This window comes from Manis javanica, chromosome 3 (assembly GCF_040802235.1).
Source record: "Manis javanica isolate MJ-LG chromosome 3, MJ_LKY, whole genome shotgun sequence".
Taxonomy (NCBI): Eukaryota; Metazoa; Chordata; class Mammalia; order Pholidota; family Manidae; genus Manis; species Manis javanica.
In genome coordinates this window covers 44,477,288-44,497,967 of record NC_133158.1, presented here as the reverse complement: position 1 = coordinate 44,497,967, position 20,680 = coordinate 44,477,288, and the positions used below count along the sequence as shown (strand labels likewise).

At 47.1% G+C, this 20,680-nt stretch overlaps 1 protein-coding gene across 2 annotated transcripts in view; it reads left to right on the top strand.

The window, feature by feature from the left end:
* The window catches only part of PCP4 (Purkinje cell protein 4), a 55,503-nt gene extending 38,334 nt beyond the window's left edge, over window positions 1–17,169 (top strand). For both annotated transcript variants that reach the window (XM_037014782.2, XM_037014781.2), the window contains one exon: window positions 16,773–17,169. In XM_037014782.2, coding sequence (XP_036870677.1) covers window positions 16,773–16,900 — 128 coding nt within the window. In that variant the 3' untranslated portion in view covers window positions 16,901–17,169. The remainder of the gene's footprint in view (window positions 1–16,772) is intronic.
* Window positions 17,170–20,680: the final 3,511 nt, after the last annotated feature.

Genomic DNA, 20,680 nt, shown 5'->3' with positions numbered 1-20,680 from the left:
ACTTGAGGAGAGTTAACTACAAAGGGACTATTTGCACAGTTGTGTGCAAGGTTTAGAGGAACCCACAAAGCATACACTAGGAGCACCTCAGACTAGCAATGGCAGGGCCTGATTCGGGCAGGCACCAGAATCCAGAATGTGTCTCTGGAGGAGCAGCCTGATGGGGGCTGTGCTCTTCTGTCGATGGACATACCTGAGCTGCAGCAACTTTGCCGACTTGTAGGACTGCCAGAGTTAGCTAATAAAAATACAGGATGCCCAGTTAAATTTCTATGTCAGAGAAGCAAAAAATTGTTTAGTATAAATATTTCCCATGCAGTATTTGGGACATGTTCTAAACATTTTTCGTTGTTTATCTGAAGCTTGAGTTTAACTGGGCAGTCTACATGTTATCTGGCAACCCTTGCAGAGAAGGGGGCAAGAGAGTGAATACCTAGATCTCTCTCCTTCTGTCTTCTGATTGCCCCTAGTATCACCCGTTAGAGGAACCCAACTAAAGCCACAGAATGGTGTTAAGAAAAGCAGAAAGGGTGGAGAGTAAGTTGGGGTGAGCAGAGGATGAAAATGGCTTTGTATCTTGCCGAGATACTTCCCTCACTGAGCCCTTGACCCTGGGCCCTGTGTCCCTCTTGGTCTACCCTAATGACAAAATGAAGCTTGTGAAACTATAAATGACAGCAGCTTTACAAAGACAAAGCAGGCATGGTCTTTGGAAACTGACTCTGGATTGGTTTCAGAAAAAGGAAAGGAAGAAAGGAAAGCATCCTATCAATTTCATCCTCCTCTTCTGTGTGGTGTCATTAGTGGGCTTAATATTTTTAAAAGGAAGGAAAGCTGTTAGATCTGTTTTCGCAAGATGACATGTTTACCATTCTTAGAGCAATTAGGCCATCCCAAGAAGCCATGTGTGGTTGCAGCAGACAGTTTAAGCTCCCAGCGTGCCTCAGGTGTCACTCAAGAGCAAAGGGAGGTGGTTAAAGGTTGTGGGGGGTGTAATAATAGCAATGCAGTGGGTGATGGTGGGGGCACAGCTGTGCACATCTCAACCCAGTCGGAAGAGAAATCCCGAGGGACTGAGGCTGGGAAATGGGGGAAGGTGGAACAGGCATGGTCAACACCCTCCCAAGTCAGGTGTTTCAGAGTGGGAGGGAGAGGACGGCAGTTTCAGCCTCCTGAGGTTTGGGGCCACCAGGGACCAAATGGGTGGGTTGAGGCCAGGTACCACCTAGTGATCTGGGGCTGAGCACCACACACCTTGGGTTTTCAGAATAACTGCCTCCTGGGGGCCCAGTGTGTCTGTAGATAACCCGCTCAGCTGCCCTGGGCATTGGGAATGGTGGGGAGGAAGGGCTGCAGGTGACTGTAGGTGTCCCTGGAGGCCTGGAATAGTGGCTGCCAGACTGGGGCTGAGATGTTGATCTGGAACACTGCACAGCTGAGTTCTCCCAAGCCATATTTTCGACTGAGAGAGGCTCAACCCTGTCTCTGCAGTCCTAGAGAGGAATGAAGGCACAGATTTGTTTCATTGGGTTCCTCCTACATTCCTTAATTCAGAACCTTGAATGAAACTTCAAACTTATGACTGCAAGATCAGCTTTCTTTTAATTAAGGACAAACTGGAGCCAACATCGTCATCCTTTCCTTTCCCCTGCAACCAGGGGTGTTATCCGTTCAGGCATGTCGTGAAGATATCTCCCAAAGAAATGAGGATTTGAGTCCCTTTCAAATAAACCATACTCTGAAAGTTCAAGAGGGAAGGATAACCAAGACTGTGGGATCACTGAATTTAAAATGCAATTATTCATAAACTTTTCCCAGCATGGATTTAGAGGAGAATTATTATTATTGTTCTTTACAAAAATTGCCACTTGTCATGAGTGAGAAGGCTAATTATTTGCATATCGCTAGATTTAATTTAATGAGGAATTAAAAAATATATTTCCTGTGAAAGTTACATCCCTCCACTCAGAAAACTAAACAGTCTCTGCTTCTAATCAACCTTCTGGGATTGCTTTGGGTTCTTGCCATAGTTATCCTTCTCAGCAGCCACATTCCTTATTCCTGGGGGATCTGGAACCGAGTAGACCAATGACCAACTGAAATATGTATGAATTCCATAGACCCGGGGGTTGGGTGGGGACGGGAGGACTGCGATCCCCCTTTTCCATGTTTATGAGAACACGCCTTCCAGTAATTTGGGGTTGCGGGAAATGGAAGCTTGCTGCTATTTTTGTGCTTGGCAAATGGCTTCTTCAACATTTCTAAAATACATTTTTCTCTCTCTACTGGTCCACTGCCCCAGACCCTCTAGATCACTGAAAACTGAACTGTGCTCCAGCGTGCATTTGGAAAGCCGAGTCTCTTCGGATGTCAGAGAGAGGCTTTCATGGCTAGGCACTGATGTGAGCTAAGTAGTTTGCAGTTGTAATTAGCTCACAGACCCAGCTGCACCGGACTGACCCTTGTGCATGCTCCCCGCATCTCAGAACCACTAACTGTACTAATCACGAGATGAGTCTCTCACCTCTGACCTTTCTTAAGATTAGGGTTTCTGAGTTTCAATACAAATGTAAACCTTTTGGCAGTTTGAATCGATGTGTACTCACTGCAATTCAATTTCCCTCCAGTCCATAAAGAGTTTCTGTTGTTGGCTTTGAAAATGGGCTGGGTCATCAGAAATGGCTCAGGAAGAGGTCTGCTGTAGATTGTAAATTATTATCTGGCCATGAAAAGTGTTCTAAATGTTCCTCCCAGGTAGTTGCACTCAGCTGTTTTCCAGGAATTTCAGATAAAAATAGAGACGTGTTAAGAAGCGTGTTTTTGCTGGGTTTATCCGCGGTGTGGCTGCCACTGTGCTGCCTCCTCCCAGTGCTTCGGCACTTTGAGCGATGGCACTTGGCTTCTTTCCTTTTTAGCCACTGCCCTGATTGTGGCACCTCCAGGCCTGTCTGGCTTCATGGTCTGGCAAGAAAATCACTGTTTTGGCCATTTGCTGGTGGGTCACCTGCAGTGAATCATTACATCTCTTGGGTCCCAGTTCCTCACGGTGGGATGATGCTTCTTATTCAGTTTTGACACTTTATGACCCTGTGGCTTTCCCAGGATCCTCTAGGATGTTTGAGATTTTTTATTTAATTTTCTGTACGCAGGGAGGGAGTGTTGCCTGTGAGTCTGAAGTTGAAATCTGATGCTATTTCTTGGTGGAGACAGTAGAGGGGAAAGAAGGTACAATGGACAGAATCTGAATAGGATTGTCATCAGCTGTGAACATGTGATAACAAACAATATAACTATTTCAACAAAATGGGTGAAATGGGAAAATGTGTTCTTTTTATCTGAACAAATTGCATTTCCATCTAGCAGACCATGAAACATGGAAGGAGGGCTTATTTCCCTGGGCATTTCTGTGGGATGCATTCAGGCTTGCAAGGAGGCTGCCTGACCAGTGACTGGCCTCCAGGTGAGGACAGGTGTAGACAACACAGTCTACTCGCTGCAGGAACACACAGGACAGAGGTGGCCTCCTAAGGCCAAAACAGGCACATCTGCGCAGGAAAAGAGATTGCCGTCAGCCTTCCCATTACCATTTAAGGTAAATTGTTACTGCAACTTTATGGTCAGAAAGCATTCCAATTTTCTGGAAACTTTGTAACTATCTCACTTGTGGGTGTAGCACATGCTGCCTGCTGTCATGTGGTTTTGGGACCATGTGTGAGGTTGCTGGTGTGACCCTCTCCAGCCCCATGGCAACTGAATATTGAGTTGTAGCTATTTTTTGAAAACTACTCACTTGCATTTTCTATAAATCCAGGCCATTGACACTTCAAATTCTGGCAATGTGTGGAGGAGATGAACTGCAATTTGAAATTAGGAGTTAGATTATTTGGAATGCTAGAATAGGGTGTTTGAAGACACTGAGCTACCTGCAGATAAGATATACAGTCTCATTCTGTTCACAGGTCTCAAAAGTTGAACCAAACCACGACATCTTGCTAATTATGTATCTGGGATGGCAGTAGCCTATTAGGTCACCCTGGCCATTCACAGCTGGCAAAACATAACTCCCTGGTGTGCATTTCCTCAGTTCAGTTTAAAATGACTTTAGTGAAAGGTCAGATGCTACTGCTCTGGGGAGGGCTTCCATTCTCTAATAGACTGATGTTAGATGCTTCCCTCTCCCAACATTCTCTCTAAATTCATTTCCTCCATCAGTTTCTTGACATCAGCCTCTCTTAATGCTCCCTTGAGCTCCTGCAGCCAAAAATGGATAATCTATAACTGATTAAATTTATGATCTCGATGGAGATGCTTCTACTGCTTCTGTTGGTAATTTGAATGCTTCAAGGGATGAGATTTCCATGCTGGTCTTTTGAAAAATGATGTATTTTTGCAAACCATTTCAAAACTGAATAATTTTGGATCATGTTGCTTGACACTGGAAATTTCTGTTTTTGGAGTTCTTGATATAAAAATACTCTGCTTTATTTTTGGTCTGTAAGATGGGCAGAGTATCGCCCTCCTGTCATAGTGTCACATAAAAGGCTCTGGTCAAACTGTGATGATGGCTCATGGGACCAAGCCAGCCCACATGGCAATTCTTCCCTGGCCGTCACCCACAGGAGCCAGCAGGAGAGCTTCAGGACATTTCCACAACCTCGGAAAGCACTCTTATTCCATTTCTCCTTGAGAGTAGTTGTCAGAACATGATTATTACATAATGCTTAAAACTATAACCAAAACTCTTCTACTGGTAGCTAGTCCTTCTAAGTCTGGGGTAGTGTACGTGATTCAACCATCTACTTCAGAAACCCCGTAATTTATTTTTTCTTGGGTATTTGATTTTACACCCTTTTTGCAAATATCTGAACCCATCTTCCTGGTAAATGGATTAACAAAGCCCAGGACTTAAAATGACTTACCTCTTAAAAGCTATTTCCCACAAATCAGCAAGTGGTTGGTCATGAGCTCTTAAGAGAATGTCATTTTAAAAAAGCAAATAGAAGAGATGTGTCTTTACCTCAAATACATGAAAAAGGATGTGGAGGCTGTGGCATCCAGAAACCAGAGGGAATGGAGTTTAAACACACAGGCCTGTGGTTCCTGGAACCTCATGCACATCTTTGTTTATACATATATACAGTTTTAGGAAAGAGGCCTGTGGAAGACACATCCCTGTCCTTAGGACATTCTGAAATGGAATGCTTGGTCACGAATGTTTGAAGGGTGTCTTAAAATATGGGAACTTGGGGTGCATGTGGTCTCCTCTATTTTTGCTCCTCTTTTCCTTGTGGCACGTTGAACGTGCACAGTGAAGTGAAGCACATGAAACATCACTTGATGGGGAATCCCGGTTGGTGGCAGCCTCAGGTTTGAGATTTTGAGCACAATGGGCATTAATCAGCCTGGCCACAACTGGACCTGGCAGAAAGCTGGCCCTGGCTTTGCTTCACGGACCTCCTTTCAAGGTGTCACTCAGAGCTTTAGCCCCAGAGTCAATTCTATATACACAGCAGATGCATCTGCCCAATAGTCTCGTGCATTTAAGAAAGCTCGGAGTCCTTGACAGTCTGTGAAGGAGAATGCCTGTCCACCTGGATTAGAGGCACAGGGCTGAAGAGCCAGAGTGGGAATGTGTCTGGGGAGACAGTGCGGCCCCTTGGAGGAGCTGCCGGCGGGGCTTTAGGAAAAAAGCAGAACCAGCTGCCAGGGCTGCAGCTGGACACAGGCACACTGCTGCAGAGCAAAGGGAGGGGAAGAGGTTTGTGGTCTCTAAGCCTCAGAGCAGCTCCGGTCCGTCCCTTTCTGGTGTGCACAGATTTTTCAGTCCACAGTGCTGTTTGCTTGCCATGAGGCTCGTGAAGCTGACTGATCATTCCACCAGAGCCCTAGGGCTGGTCTGGCTTCAGTCTTATCAGCCTTTCTCCCCCCCCTGCACTGAGTCCTGGAAATCATTCATTTACTTTAGCTTCTACCTTTTCCTGTTAAAGTCATATTCTCCAAAATGATGTGGGCAGGGTAGTTAGACACTCCATAGCTGAAGCCAGGTTGTTATGTTAATGAGGCAAAGTAATGCTCCTTTGAGGCCACTTGAAGATGTCCTGTAGGTATGATTGCATTTGACTTTTTTTTTTTTAACTGGACAACTTCATAAAATTCACCATGGTGCTGACATTTTTCAGAGTTTAATCCTCTAAAACTGGTATTTTGAAGTTTAGGAGCTAAAAAGTGAGTCTAAGAGGGCTCTATTCTTCTGAAATGGTAAAACTAGGAGATAAAAGAAAGGAAATAAAAGAATGAAAGAAATAAAGGAAAAAATTCCTTACATTATTTGAAAATTCTGAAAGGAAGCAAAAAAAAATGGACCTGGAACAGAATGAAGGGAGTGACTAAAACCTGATCAGGGGAAAAGACTTCCAAGGAGCTATACATTCATTTCCTCTATTTTCAAGCACTGGAAAAGCTTTGTACTTTCCAAAAGCTGGAAGGGGAAGGTCATAGATGGGGAGGCTGATACCCTGTAAAGAGAAAAAGGATAATATGCGGCAGGGAAACCTGAGACTGATGGTTAGCAAAGGCTGCTGAATATGCAGGAAATTCTTCTGTAAAAAAAGTGAGGTTTTTAAAGTATGAAGTACTATAAAGAAATGGCCATCCATATCAGAAATTAGACCGCTGTATATGTCAGAAGAAAAATCAGGGAGTTAAGGAAGGAAAATGAAGCCATACTATGTACAGTGATGTGCATTTAAATTTCTGCTATCAGCTTGAACTGAAATGTTTTCAAATGAATTATACACTTATTATAACATAGGTGTAAGTAGATGAGGTTCATCTACAAGAAGTCGAAACCCTAAAATAACAACAGCTTAAATGATGGAATTTATTTATCTCTCACATAGGTATTTGAGGGCAGTTCAGGCAGTTTCACAGAGCTTCAAGCAACTGTATTAGTTTTGCTATCCTCAGCATAAGACTCCCAACTTATGGTCCAAAAGAGCTGTTTAAGCACCAGCCATTGCATCTGCATTCCAGCTAGTGAGAAGCAAGATCAAAACAAAAGGGAAAAGGGTGTCTATAAGCTTTTCTCTTTTTCAATCCATATCATGGCCAGAACCTAGTTATATAGCTACACCCAAGAGCAAGGAGGATGGAAACCTTCTTTTGGGTGATCATGTACTCAGCCCCAAATATAGCTAAGAGAAAAGGGTAAGTGGAGGCAAGGAATAGACTCAGCCATTATACATTTCTGCTCATGGAGTTTCTTGAGCATGTGCATGCAGGGTTGGTCTAAAGTGTTAGATGACTCATTCCTTCTCCATCCCACCAATCAGCTTGAAGTTTTTCTTGCTCGGAGTGTAAAGGAAGGCAAACTGTGGTTTTACTGTTTTGTTTTTATTTTGAGGGGTTTGCTGTTAGGGAAGTTATCTGCTATTTCCTGGGAAGGAATTTTTGTTCTATTCCTGTGCTTAGAAGAGGAAAGAAACATTTGATATGCTATCTTCACCTCTGAAAGGTTTTCCATTTACCTACTTTAAGTTATTCTCCTACTGGAGAATACTGGAGGACACCAGTAAGTAAATAATTTTCTATGCAATAAAACAAAAGCCTTCCAACTGATCCTGAAAACTACAGGGTCATCATATCCTTACAGAGCGTCCCTCTCCTTCTGCAGCCCCCATGGAAGCTAGGCATGGTGATGGTGCAGGAGAGGCCTGTCTCTCCATCTCCTGCAGGAGATGGTGGCGACACAACAGAATCCACTTTGGCTAGATTCTGTTGAAAGGGGTTTATTACAGCTAGCAGCACCTCACAGAATTTCTGGGAGACAGACAGCCCAGCCTGGACCATGCACAGCCAGGAACAATGCGTGTGGAAGCATGACCAAAGTGGCGGGTCTTTCTAGCAGAAGCTGCACTGTTGCTCTTGCTGCTGCCCCTGTGGCCACTGGGCACCGGATGGCGGATGTCCCTGCAGCTGCCCTGGAGAAACCCAAAGCCTCACCTTTGTGCAGCCAGAGGTGGGATCATCCTGTGTCTGGGTGCCACCCCCTGGCGTGTACGTCTGCCTTGTCACATCCTCCAAAGGCACCCCTACCTTTGGGCTTTAAACCTGGAGGTGGGGTCTCAGAATACTGCTCCCAGGATGTCTGGGGAGGGGTTTCCTCCAGCTTCCCAGTGTCTGTGGTGGAGGAAGAAGTGGGGGGAGAGGGTACTGCAGGGCCAGCCTGTATGCCACTGGCTCAGGTAATAATCCTGCATTTGTGATTGCTCTGCACACATTACAGAGCAGGCCAGGGTACACTCTTTCCTTATGCCTCTAAACATCTTGAGAGAAACAAGTCTCAATTAATTAATAATTCCCCATTTCAAACTCAGGGGAGGATCTGAACATCCGGAAAGACAATTGTGCCACACTCAACCAGTTGCAGCTTGAATCTGAGCCTCCTCTAGTGAGGCTGTTTCTAGCCCCATCTGCCCGCCTTAATTTTTCTCCTAGAAAATGCAGGCACTTTGAGTAGCGTTATGGGCTAAGTTGTGTCCGTGTTTTTAATGCGTGTGCTGGTGAACTGTGGTACTTCAGAATGTGACTGTATTTGGAGAGAGGGTCTTTAAAGAGGTAATTAAGGTCAAATGAAGTCTTTAGGGTGGGCCTTAGTTCAAGATGAGTGGTGTCCTTATAAGAGGCGAAGACACAGGTGTACAGAGGGACAGCCATGTGAGGACACGGGGAGCGGATGGCCATTCACATGCCTGGGAGACAGGCCTCCAAGGACACTTGTGAACACCTTGTTCTCAGACGTGCAGCCTCCAGGACTGTGAGGAACACACTTCTATTGTTCCAGACACCCGGTCTGTGGTGTTTTGTTCAGGCAACCCAACAGACTAATACAACTAGGAAACAATTGGCCTTTTCAATAGAAAAATTATTTTTTCCCATGATATTTATACCTTCTTTTTGTTCTCTTCCTAGGCTTAACTAATTGGGGGGAAAATCTGATGTCATCAGTGCCCATTCTTTTCATAGATTCCCACAGACATGCATTCAATGGATTTCCTAAATGCCACAGCTGGGTAGTCATTTCATATAAGCGAGGTGCATCCCGGCAGTGGCCAGAGAAACAGCTAGAGAAGTGGGAGGAAGCTGTCACTTTCAGTCCCCAAATTAGGCTTTGCGGTGACCACAGCCCAGTTCAAATGGTGGATTTTAGATTGCCTCTCTTTTAGGACAAGAGAGAATTTCTCTGTCTTGGAAGAAGCTTTAAGTACCAACAAGGTGCTAACCTGGTAAATGGAAAGTTAGAAGAAATGGGAAATGCATTTTTATTTGGTGTGAGAACACAATACGTGTAGAAAGGCCTGTGCTCACTGCTGCTAATGCCTAACCCTGCTCATTAATCTCTGCTGCTTAGCAAAGACCTGGAAAATTGCAATTCTCTGCACCAGCAGCCCCGGTTCAATAAATCCCAGCCAGCAGGAAGGGGGGAGAAATGGCCCCGGGCTGGGCGCTCGGAGCTGGCTTTGCTGGAGCTCCACACTCCTGCCTGGATGTGGGAGACCCCAAACTCAGACTCAACTGAACGAGGGGTACTGTGGCCCCTTTACGCTTCATTTCTGGCTCCTTAAGAACGTGTTGTCTTTCTCTTTCACTGGCATTTCATGAAGTGGATGCTCTATGCCAGCATTTTTATGAACTGGGTATATAAATGTATTTTTATTATCATTTTATTCTTGGGAGGAATTGACCTGTTCCCTAACACTAGAAGCCTTGTTCTCTGGGTGTATTTTGATCCAATTTGGGCCTCAAGGGATAAAAATTCCAATCCTTTCTTTTCTTGTCTCTTTGCTTCCCTTGCTGGAGGCCCTGAGTTTGGGTCCCAATAAAGGCAGCCACACTGGCTCTCCTTGGCCAATGGGTGGCCCTGGTGCAGGGGGGTGGGGGGAGTGACCCTTTACTTCAATTACCTTAAGTCTATCAAGGGTAATGCAACTAACATGTTAATTCTTTCGGAGTTAAGAGTTAATATTACACTTTGAAAGAAGGTAGGGCATTTTGTAAGAACCTTGGCATTATAATACCCCATTTGCAAGGCATACTTAAGTTAAATGACTGTTATTTCTTTATGGCATGCTAAAACTTAGGGCCTTTTATAGCAGCTCTGTGCTGCGCCTCCTAATCAAGGCAAACTCCTACTCAGGACAATTATATCCCAATTTACTGCTTATGCACAAATTTTTGATCTACAGGATTAGGCCATAGGAGGTAATTTGTTTCTATAAAATAAATCTTTACCTGTGTGTGTGTGTGTGTGTGTGTGTGTGTGTGTTTGTGTGCGCGTGTGTGCAAGGCCCTGTATGCATGACTTATTGGCAGTACCTCTAGGCAATGACTTTATATCACCAGAACTGAGAAACAAATAGATTTCAGAGCTCCCTTGATCAAGTCTAGGGGCAGGTATGTTTTTGAGTGATGCTGAGCTTCAAACTTTTTATCATCTCTCGGGCTATTACAGGATCCACGAATAGCTCTGTTGTGCCCTGGATGACTACATGTCTGCTAATTTCTAAATAATTTATGCTATAATTATTTCAAGTCTGCCACTTAGATTGTGAATGCATGGGTGAAGAATAATTTTTCAAGAAGTCTGCTTTCTCGTCAACAAAGGGCCCCTAGCTGCCCCTCCCTCCGGGGCAGATGGGTCTAGGCTGGCTTTGGGGAAGGACCTCCTCCCCCAGCCTGCCTCCCCCTCCACCCTTTCTTCTTCCCAGAGGCCTTCCTTCCCTACAACTTGAGTGCGTGCACACACATGCTCTCCCACTCAGCTGCTTCATTTTTGGAACTTCTGAAATTTCTTTCCTTACCTGAGCATTTACCTTTTTATTTCCTCTTTTCTCCAGGAGAGCTGAGCTCGGGTTTGTTCTTTGCTCTCTCCCAGCCATACTAGGCATTCATGGCCAGACTAGGCATTCCAGACCACTTGCTGAATGGTGGAATTTGATATAAATTCTCCTAAAATGCCTGGTAAATAAGCAGATGTTGCAAACATGTGGTAGGACCTGGACCAGTTAAGATTTTTTTTCCCATGAGCAACATTAACTAGTCCACAGAGAAGGCTTTCAGTGTGGCCCGTGTCTAAGGATCTGAAAGTAATACAACACTGCGGAAAAAAATCAAGATTTGGAGCAAGACCTGGATTCCAAATCAGCCCTTGGCGACACTCACCAGGCGATCTTGGGTGACACACGTCATGGTTTCTGTGCCTTTGTAAGATGGAGACAGTGGACGTTTCCTGCAGCTCTTAAACGGTTGCAGAAGCCAGACAAGACAGAGAATGCAAAGCTACTTTAAAACCTGCAGAGCCCAAAGTTAGGTGAGGTACTATTATGGATTGAAATACGTTTCTCCAAATTCATACTCTGAAGCCCTGAGGACTGGTGCTGTATTTGAACATATACCCCTTAAAGAGGTCATTAAGTTACAATGAGGTCATTGTGTTGTGGGGTCTTAATCCAGTTTGGTGTCCTCATAAGGAGAGGAAGAGACTCCAGACTGCAGGAGCCCTCAGCAAGGAGGTGGCCGTCTGCAGGCCAGGGAGAGAGGCCTCAGGAGAAACCAGGCCAGCCAGTGTGTTGATTTTGGACCCCCACTCTCTGGAGCCGCATGACAATAAACGTCTGTTGTTTAAGCTGCCAGGTCTGTGGCACTTTGTAATGGCGGCCCTACAGACTCATGCTTGGGGCTTGGTAAGAAACTCTTAATAGGCTGTAGGACTAATTTGGTAACCGTGTCTCTAGTTAGACTCTGTGTTTCACAGAATGGATGCATGCAAATGGGATTTTAGTGTGTGAAACCACTTTCCCCTTTGATGGATTTTCATGACAATATCAGATTCTCATAATGTTCATTTGGGATTACCTTCAAGTGGTAATAGTTCCTTCCTTTTATATTTATGATTCTCCATTTGACATTTGCCATCAAATGATCTGTAAAAGAAAATCCACTTAAGTCTATGAGGGAGGGTTATTTAATGCTCAATAAAGGACGGCTCTTATTACCATGGCATTTTTAAGAAGGGCTGCCTGAACATTTCTCTTATGACATAATAAAATGCAAAATAGCAGGGCCACTTCCTGTCTCAGTTTCTGCAAGGAAACGGCAGTATTTCGGGAAAACAGCATAAGAAATATCTGTAGTAGTACAATGTGTAATTTGAATAGGGCTGGGTTCCCTCCTGGTGGGGAGGTCCGGGCATTACACTGGGAACATCGGCAGAGCCCTGTGTTGTGTCTTGGTTGTTGGATGAAGGTTTTGCCCAGCAGGGAAGTCTAACTACCTGGGGCCATTTTGCTGCTGTGCTCTTTGTTCTGAGAGAAAATGGATGCATGGAGAGATGGGTGATGGGTAGGTGCACAGATAACGGTAGCAGATGATGGCAACTGCCCAGCCTGACGGACTTTGATCCTCACTCCCCCAGGCTGCCCCACGCCTCTGAGGCCAGACCTCCCCAGCCCGCCCAACCACGCAGGACTTTGCAGTTATGGTTGTGGGGGTCCTCGCACCTCCTGAGCTATTTGGCCAGGAAATCAGGTTTCCTCTCTTTTTCCAGGGAGTTGGCAATCATGATTATTTCACATCAAACTTTTACATACCTTTTTTTACATTAAAGAGGTATGAATAATCTCTTGACATTCTCCTGGTTGGCTTCAGAATTTTTTCATTTAGGGATACAGAGAAATGATAAAATTCCACAATCCTAGACACAACAGACACAAATAATGACTGTGCAGTCCTGGGCCATTTACAAAGTGTTCTGGTGAAACACTGCTCACCCAGGCTGACAAAAGCCACTGTCAGGAACTGGGGGTGCCTATGCATTTTGCCTACTAGCAGAATCCTGGATAAAAATGTCAGGTAAAGCTCACCCAGTCCAGACAGAAGCCTGCAGATATCTTTATGAAGCCACCAATGGAAGGATGGTGTGAATGGCTGCAGGGTGATTGGGAAGTGGGATGGGTGCTCATTTATATCTACTGTCCCTCCCAAGGAAGAAGCTGCAGAGGCCCCGCGCCTGCAGCACCTCCTGGTCATCGAGCCTGGGGACACTCTTCTTTTGTGCCTTCTCAGGTTATAACCACATGCCCCATGAGTCGGGGGCTGCACTGCCTTAGGTACAGTCTCTATGCCTTGTGCTGCTGAGCGGGGCTCACACCATCCAGTGACAAGGCCAGCAAATGCCACCTGCCAGCCAAGTGCCTGGGGAGGGCCTGATGCCTGGGCACCCCTGCCTCGCTGTGCTCGTCAGCCCCTCTGGAAAGCACCCCCTTGCCCTCTGCATCAGGGCCTACGCACCCGAGGCCTCACCACTCAGCAGATGCTGGGCCCCAGGGCTGGGGAGCCATGTGGCTGCCCCACACCCATTTGCAGCTCTGGCCATCTTGCCCAACACCGCTGGGCCTGCAGCTTAATTGACAGCATGGCCTTGATCTGATGTAACACCGGAAGCTATGAGGAGCAGGCTTTTTGGAAATGGTTTTAATTCTTCACTTTTGACATGAGCAAACAGACCCAGACAAGCTGTGAAACTCCCAGAGTCACAGAGCAGTCGAAGGCCCCCCAAATCCACTCTAATCTGGACCCACCCCCTGCTTCTGCAGCTGCCTGATGGGGAGGGGAAATGAGGGCTCGGAGGGAGGGAGGGAGTCAGCCTCATCTCCGAGGGGCTGACGGGCACTGCTGGCCAGGTCTTGGTGTGGGCACTGCTGTAGGCACACAGGGGCTCAGGAGCCCACGCAGAGCTCCCTGGCTCGAGAATCCATCAGTGGGGGCTCCCGAGGAGCTGCACACCTGGAGATGCCCACCCTGGATGGCCCCTTCTCTCTACCCCAGCCATGCCTGCAGCCCGCCCCATTACACAGCACCCCCTTACCTCATCCAGATGGGCTGCGTTTTCCATCAAGGACAGAGCCTCCCCTTCTTCATGTGTTGCCTGCAGAAGGTGCCCTTTGGTGGCCTCGTGGAGGCTTTGCCATGGCACCTCCTGGCCTCCCTGTGTAGAGGCCTGGGGGTGCAAGTGGGCTTCTCTCCCTGGGCTTCAGCAGCAGAAAGGGTCCCTGGTGCTGCTGGTGGGTGCCCTACCTCTGCCCGGTGGTTACGGAGAAGGGAGGTGCTCACGTGGCCACCTGCACCTGCTTGTGCCATCAGCCAGGTCATGGGAGGGGCCTTTGGCAGGCAGCTTGACTACTCGGATTTTAACACTCTTTTTTCAAACAAGGGAGGAATCTATAGATCACTTTTGGCTGAAGATATTTGTTTAAGATATAATTTGAAGTTTAGTCTTATGACCTGTCCTTACGGTTACATTATATATACCCTAAATATACATAATTTTCTGCATCTTCCTTTATCAGTTGTCAAAAAATAATAATGCTGTTTTTCTCCATTGTTATAAAAGGGAAAAGGTGAATCAGACTCTTCAAAAACTTCAGGTTGCAGCAACATTTTGAATCTAAAAGAGAAATCTACCATCTCGTTTGAATCAGGGCTAATTTTTTCCATTTGCCATCGCGACACAGTAAATGTAAAGGGGAAAGGATCTGGGATGCCGAAGACATCCTAAGACAATTCCTAGAGCTGAAGGGGCTGCTTACCTGCAGATGTTGCTGGTATTAACACGTGGGTGCCTGGGATTCCATGAGCTGCAGCCACTCCCGGTCAGGTGTGGCAGGGACGCTCCAGTCTTAGGTCCACCTGATAATGGGAAAATGAACGTGTTTAATGTATGGACTTGCACTTCAGGGAGCTCCCCGCTCCCAGTGGGACCACCCCTCAGCAGATCCCTGAAGAGGGGGTCCTGCCATGTAGGTTAGAATGTGAGCAGCTCCCTGATGCAGGAAGAGAAAATCCCACTCGTTCTTCCTGTCACCGGGGCTCATGGCTTAGAAACACAGTGCCAGGACATTGGTGCTCACTGTCCCTGCCTTTATGGGCATGGACAGCAACCCTGGGGTAGAGGAGAACAATTCTCCTGATTTAGGTCATGGACTGACCAGTCTGCTAAGGCTCCCAAAGCCAGCGTCCTTATCCTCTCCTCCCAGACGGAGGTGTGTTGGAGGCTCTGTGAGGAAACTGCTTGTCTCTAGGACTGAGAGGAGCCTGCCCCAGGGTCTGCAGAGGTAACGTCACACAGTGAGGGGCACCTGAAATATGGGCCAGGTCATATATGTGTGCGTGTATGTTCTCACCAATCCGTATCTATCTGTCATTTGTGTAGCTGTGTATCTGAGAGACAGAAAGCACGAGAGGGAGAGAGAGGAAGAGGGACAGAGAGAGAAAGAGAGAGGGAGGGAGGGAGGGATGGAGGGAGGGAAAGAGACTGAGGGAGAGAGAGAGACCAGGGCAGGCAGGAGAGAACAAGCTGCCTCACCTGCAAGTAAAAGAACCCCAGTGCTCTCCGCCCTCCTGGCTGTGGGCGCTGCCTGATTGTTATTAGCCAAAGTCACCGAAGAAGGGAATGAATGGACCACGTTTAGGTTAAATGATGAACTCAGGCTGCCTGGTGACAAAGTCAGGAATGGAACCCTGTCCCTGCTCCTGGGCTGGGGCTTTCTCTCCTGCCTCTAATGCCCCGACTCCCCCCTCCCAGGCTGGGCACGCACCTCCCCTGCCAGGCTCCGGGTGAAGCCCAGGTGGCAGTGACACTCTCAGCCCAAGAGCCAGGAGGTGGGTCCTGTTTCCCCGAAGCTAACTCCAGGGCCTAATTTTTTGCTTCATATGTACACCAAGTAGCTGGATCTCAATGCTGGCTGCATCTTAGAATCATCTGAGAACCTTTAAAAACACGGGACTATCTGGCCCTCCCCCCAGGATATTATCTATCTAACTTGGCCTTTCTCTTAGGACCCTTGCCTTTGCAGCGGTGCAAAGAAACAGCCCTGCGAGTAGAGTGGGGACCCATGCCTGAATTTCAAAAGAATGATGCCTTTGGTGATTCTGGTGATTAGCACTCACACTGGACTGAAGGCATTTTGAAGCTTCTATCCTTCTGTGACTACAGGATGTCATTTATTTATTTATGTTCAGTATTTGACTTGAAGCTGGCCATTGCTCAGTAAGGTTCACAGCACAAAGGGAAAATCAGCACAAATTTGACTTTGCTTTGGCTTAATCCTATTTTTAGCTATCATTACAGTTGACTTAGTTAAATCTTTCTGGTTTAGCAAACAAATTGCTAAGCCTACTCCAGGGAGCAAAATGGAAGACTTGTGAAAGTTCAGTCTGTGAATGTCAAATGGGGCGTCCGTTCATGACAATGATAAACGCAGAAGTCCTAATTCAATAAGCAAATCTCATTGGCAACAGAAGTGTACACAGAAACTCAATGACTGATACAACTCAGAGCTGTTGCGTCAGCCCCCATTGGGTCCCTATCTGTAGCCCCATTTAACTGTATCTACAGGAGGTATCAGGACAAAGGAACAGCGCAGTACTGTTAACATGTGAAATACGGCCTGAGAAATGGAAAATCACGTAGAGAAAATCTCTGAGATGTTGAGCCTGTTCTTGAGTTTCGCCGTCTCTCACAGTTGTGGAGTTGGGGCAGCCAGGAAACAGCTCCTAAGCTCTGAGGAGGGTCTGGACAGCTCCACTGGAAGTTAATTGTCGACGAGGTCTTGTGCTGAGGGTGGTGGTTGTGGGCGGCCTGGTGGACGGGTGGCTGTCTGCCTTCCTGCTTTCAGCTCAGTGACTGTGTCATGTTTGTGTATTTCTTGGTACAGACGGGCAGAAGAAAGTTCAAGAAGAATTTGACATTGACATGGATGCGCCAGAGACAGAACGTGCGGCGGTGGCCATTCAGTCCCAGTTCAGAAAATTCCAGAAAAAAAAGGCTGGATCCCAGTCCTAGCGGGAGAGCCCTTCCTAGTCTGCCAGAAGACACCAACTCCAGCTATCATCTATCAAGAAATTAAGAGAACAACACCTAGAGAAACATTATCTGCACACGATACACACATGCACAGCAGTCCTACAATGCATGTACAGAGACCCACGATATTTACTCCCTTACAGGAAGGTGTAGACAGTGCAACTGTGACTGGCTTAATCTCTATGTCTATTCCCAGTTTCATTCCTTCCTCACTTGATGTTGTAATAAAATGGAGTTAAGATGCGTGATTGGAGTGTGTCTCTCCATTTGTATTAATTTAACAGCTGTCACGGTTAAGATGACTCCGAGTCTTTTAGGTCTCCATCTGCCTCCTTTGTGAGTTAGAGCGGAAGCAAGATGCCTGCTGAGAAGGAGATGTCCTGTTTCAGCCAAGCCTGTCCCATTTGGAGAGCATTAACTGCCCACTTGCGATGGTAATACCTTTTCTTTGAATAGTGCCGGTATTGGAAAGCGGTGGGCAAAGATTCAGAAGTTTCACTGGGGAATTATGATTCATCCAGGAGAACAAGGCAGGGGAGCGCGTTTGGCGGGTGTCACCCAGGTTTACGCAGCAGGCGCCTTTCGGAGCTCGGAGGGTACGTGCCCACCGTCGAGGACAGATCTGCTGCTTACCTGCAGTTCTCTGCATCCGTGGGGCTCCCCGGGGAGGAGTCTCCCCAGAGTCCTGACTCCTTGCACTGTGACTTGCTACCCATTAGGCTTATTTACGGGCACTTTGGAGAAAGTGTCTGGCTCCTCTGCCTCCCACACCTCTTTACCTGCAACCCTCGCAGGTATATTGTTTGGCACACCCCCAAAAGGGCTCTGCAGGCAGCGGGACAGATCTGTCAGTGGAGGCGGCAGCTCCGAGGAGTCAAGACCTAGGGGGTTGGGTGTATGCCTGCTGGGCATATGCCTGACACCAAGTGTCAGGAAACCCCCCAGCCCCTGAATCTGGCAGCTGTTTGAGCTTTGTCAGGTGGTAACCTAATGTGGCATCGTCAGCATCCCCAGAGAATCCGTGACAGAGCAATGTGCCGCGTGGGGCATCGGCTCCTTTGCCAGCTCCTTAACCAGGGTCAGAGCAGCGCAGTGCGCACGCGCGCTCTCTCACACGGAGCCCGCTGTGCGGCTGTGCAGCACGGTGGGCGCCCCGGCGGTGGGGGAAGACCGAGGCGGGGCCAGGCACCCGTCCTGGGCCCTGTTTGCGGTCCAGCGGTACCGGCCTAGAGGGACTGGCACACTTGGGAGAATTAGCCCTCAAAAAATCCACCCAAAAGTGTTTATTGCCTAGTGTAAGGAGACCCCTTCTGCTGGACAGTTCTCTGGGGTCATCAGGGACAGGGCGGGGGACACCTTAGGGTTCCCCCAAAGGGTTTCCAGTTAGAGAAGCACTAGGATCATTTGGGCACCAGCAACCAGCCAGAGATCCTGGGGCTCCCTACGGCCTGAGGGCTCCTCTGACGACAGGATGGCTGGCTGGGGGACACTCCACGGGGAGCTCCCTGAACAGCAGAGATCAGACAGATTGTGATGTGGTCTTTGGAGGCCCCCATGGGACCGAGGTAAAGAAAGTTGGAACAAACCAACTGCATACACAATTCAGACGACCCATCTACACCCTGTCCTTCAGCACCCTACTGTCCCCTCCTCCCCCGAGCATTTCACACCAAGGAACCAGGCCCCTTACTGGTGTGTCTGGCCCTGATGGCCAGTGTGGTCCCCTTTGACTCTGATCCTTCTGGAAGCAAACCTGGTTTCATATTGAGGATGCCTTCCCTGTAGGAGGCTCCATGCAAAGCAGGAAATCCTGGGGTATTTGTTCTCCAGTGGGAAGGGACAGGAACCACCCCTGTGGCAATGCTGGCCCCTTGGTGCAGAAGTTGGCGAGAGGGCTGAGGGCCGGGATGTTGGAAACGGTTCTTCAACTGTCTCGACACACTCCCTCATCCAAATTACAGAAATTATAGAACAAATGTGCATCTGACTTACTTTGAGCCATGGGGATGAATTTAAGTTTTCATTTCCCAGGTAAATTCATCAAAGTGTAAAACTCCAGCTAAAAGCAAAGGGAAGACTCTGAGCACACCCCTTCTGCATTGGAATTAGGTGTGTGGAGTCCATGGCCTCATACGGCCAGAGGCCGAAGTGGCTCATGGCACCAGGCTTGGAGGGCCCTGGGTTCCCGTGGGCTGCAGTGCTCATCTCAGAGAGGAGGGAACTCCCCAGGGTACATCCGAGCGGGCTGCCAGGGTCAGCAAGCTGCAGCATTTCTAATTCAGTTTTGTTTCATGCATATTTCTTGAACTCCTACTATGTGTATGTACTTGGTGCTGTGGCCATCCCTTGTCAATGTGCCGGCAGGCTGGTGGAGAAGAGGCCTAGATAAGGAGATGGCAAAATGGAGAGATTTGTGCTGTGGTGGAACAGAGGGACAGCAGCTCAGCCAGGCTTGGAGAATCACTCAAATCTTCTGACAAGTTGCCACACCCAGCAGATATCAGAAAGATGATGGTAGTAGGTAACCAGGGGCAGGTGGTTGGCTGGTGGAGTATCTGGGCAGGACTCAGGAGGAGGTGTCCAGTTTTGTAGACCCAGAGGCATAGTTAATTAGCACATACCAGCCTGGGAGTCATGGCTGTGCAACACAAACTTGGGTGGGGCTGGAGGCAGGACCCCAACACTGGAGTCCAGGAACTGGATTCATTTTTGACTTAGAGTTGGCCACATAATTCAACTGGACTTAGAGTTGGCCAAGTAATTGCAGAGAAGTTGCCTACCTTGAACAGCCAGTTTCCTTACCATGAAGGTAGTGATAAAAATCTACTTGGCAAGGTGAATGGGAAAATGTTAAAAATTTGAAATGAGATAAAATACTTGAGTGCCAGGCTCAACGTAGGTGCCTGATAAATGGAAGCCATTAATACTTGTAGGACTATATGGTAAAGGATCAGTCATTGCCTCCATCACCAACACCCTCTTTAGGGCCTCAATCCAACCCAGAGTTCTGTGGGCCTCTGCTTCTCTTGGCTCAGCCAGCTGGGCCAGTGGTTGGTTGTGACCCAAGAGGTGGGATCAACCAGTCAGAATCCTTCTTTTGTGAATATGAGCTAATGATCAGAGGAACTGAGCCTGTTAATGGGAAGGAGAAGTTGAGTTGGGGCCAAAGCTGGTGTTGTGTCAGGATAAAGCTGCAGAAAAGCTTTTTGAAAAAGAGCAAAACAAACTTTTTTTTTTGCAAAAAGCTGCAAAAACCCATTTGGAGAGAGATGCAAGAAGATGCACGAGAGGATTTGAGACCCATGATATATAGCCCACAAGAGATGGAGGGTAGCCTAGGCTGAGTTAGTTATTTCGTGGCAATGAGCGAAAACCCACTCACATGAGCTAAAAAAAAGAGAATTATTCAGGTCTCACAGACACTTAAGAATAGAACATCTAAGATGTTGGAGAAAAGAATAGAACTCCATGGGAAGGCAAAATTACATTAAATTTATAAATAAACTGAGACACAGGGGGGAAGGATTGACATCTTTATGTGATTGTCTTTATGGGATTTCATGACTTTCAGTAAACTTGTATAGTTTTCTTCATATAGGTCTTTCTGTTCTATTTCTAAGTATGTCATGGTTTTTGTTGTCCTAAGTAGACTCTTTCCTTAAAGCACTCGAGTTGGTTTTCTGTTACTTATGACTACCTGTATCAGGATATTTAATTCTGTAACTACTCATTTTGCTGAACTATAGAATATCTGATCAT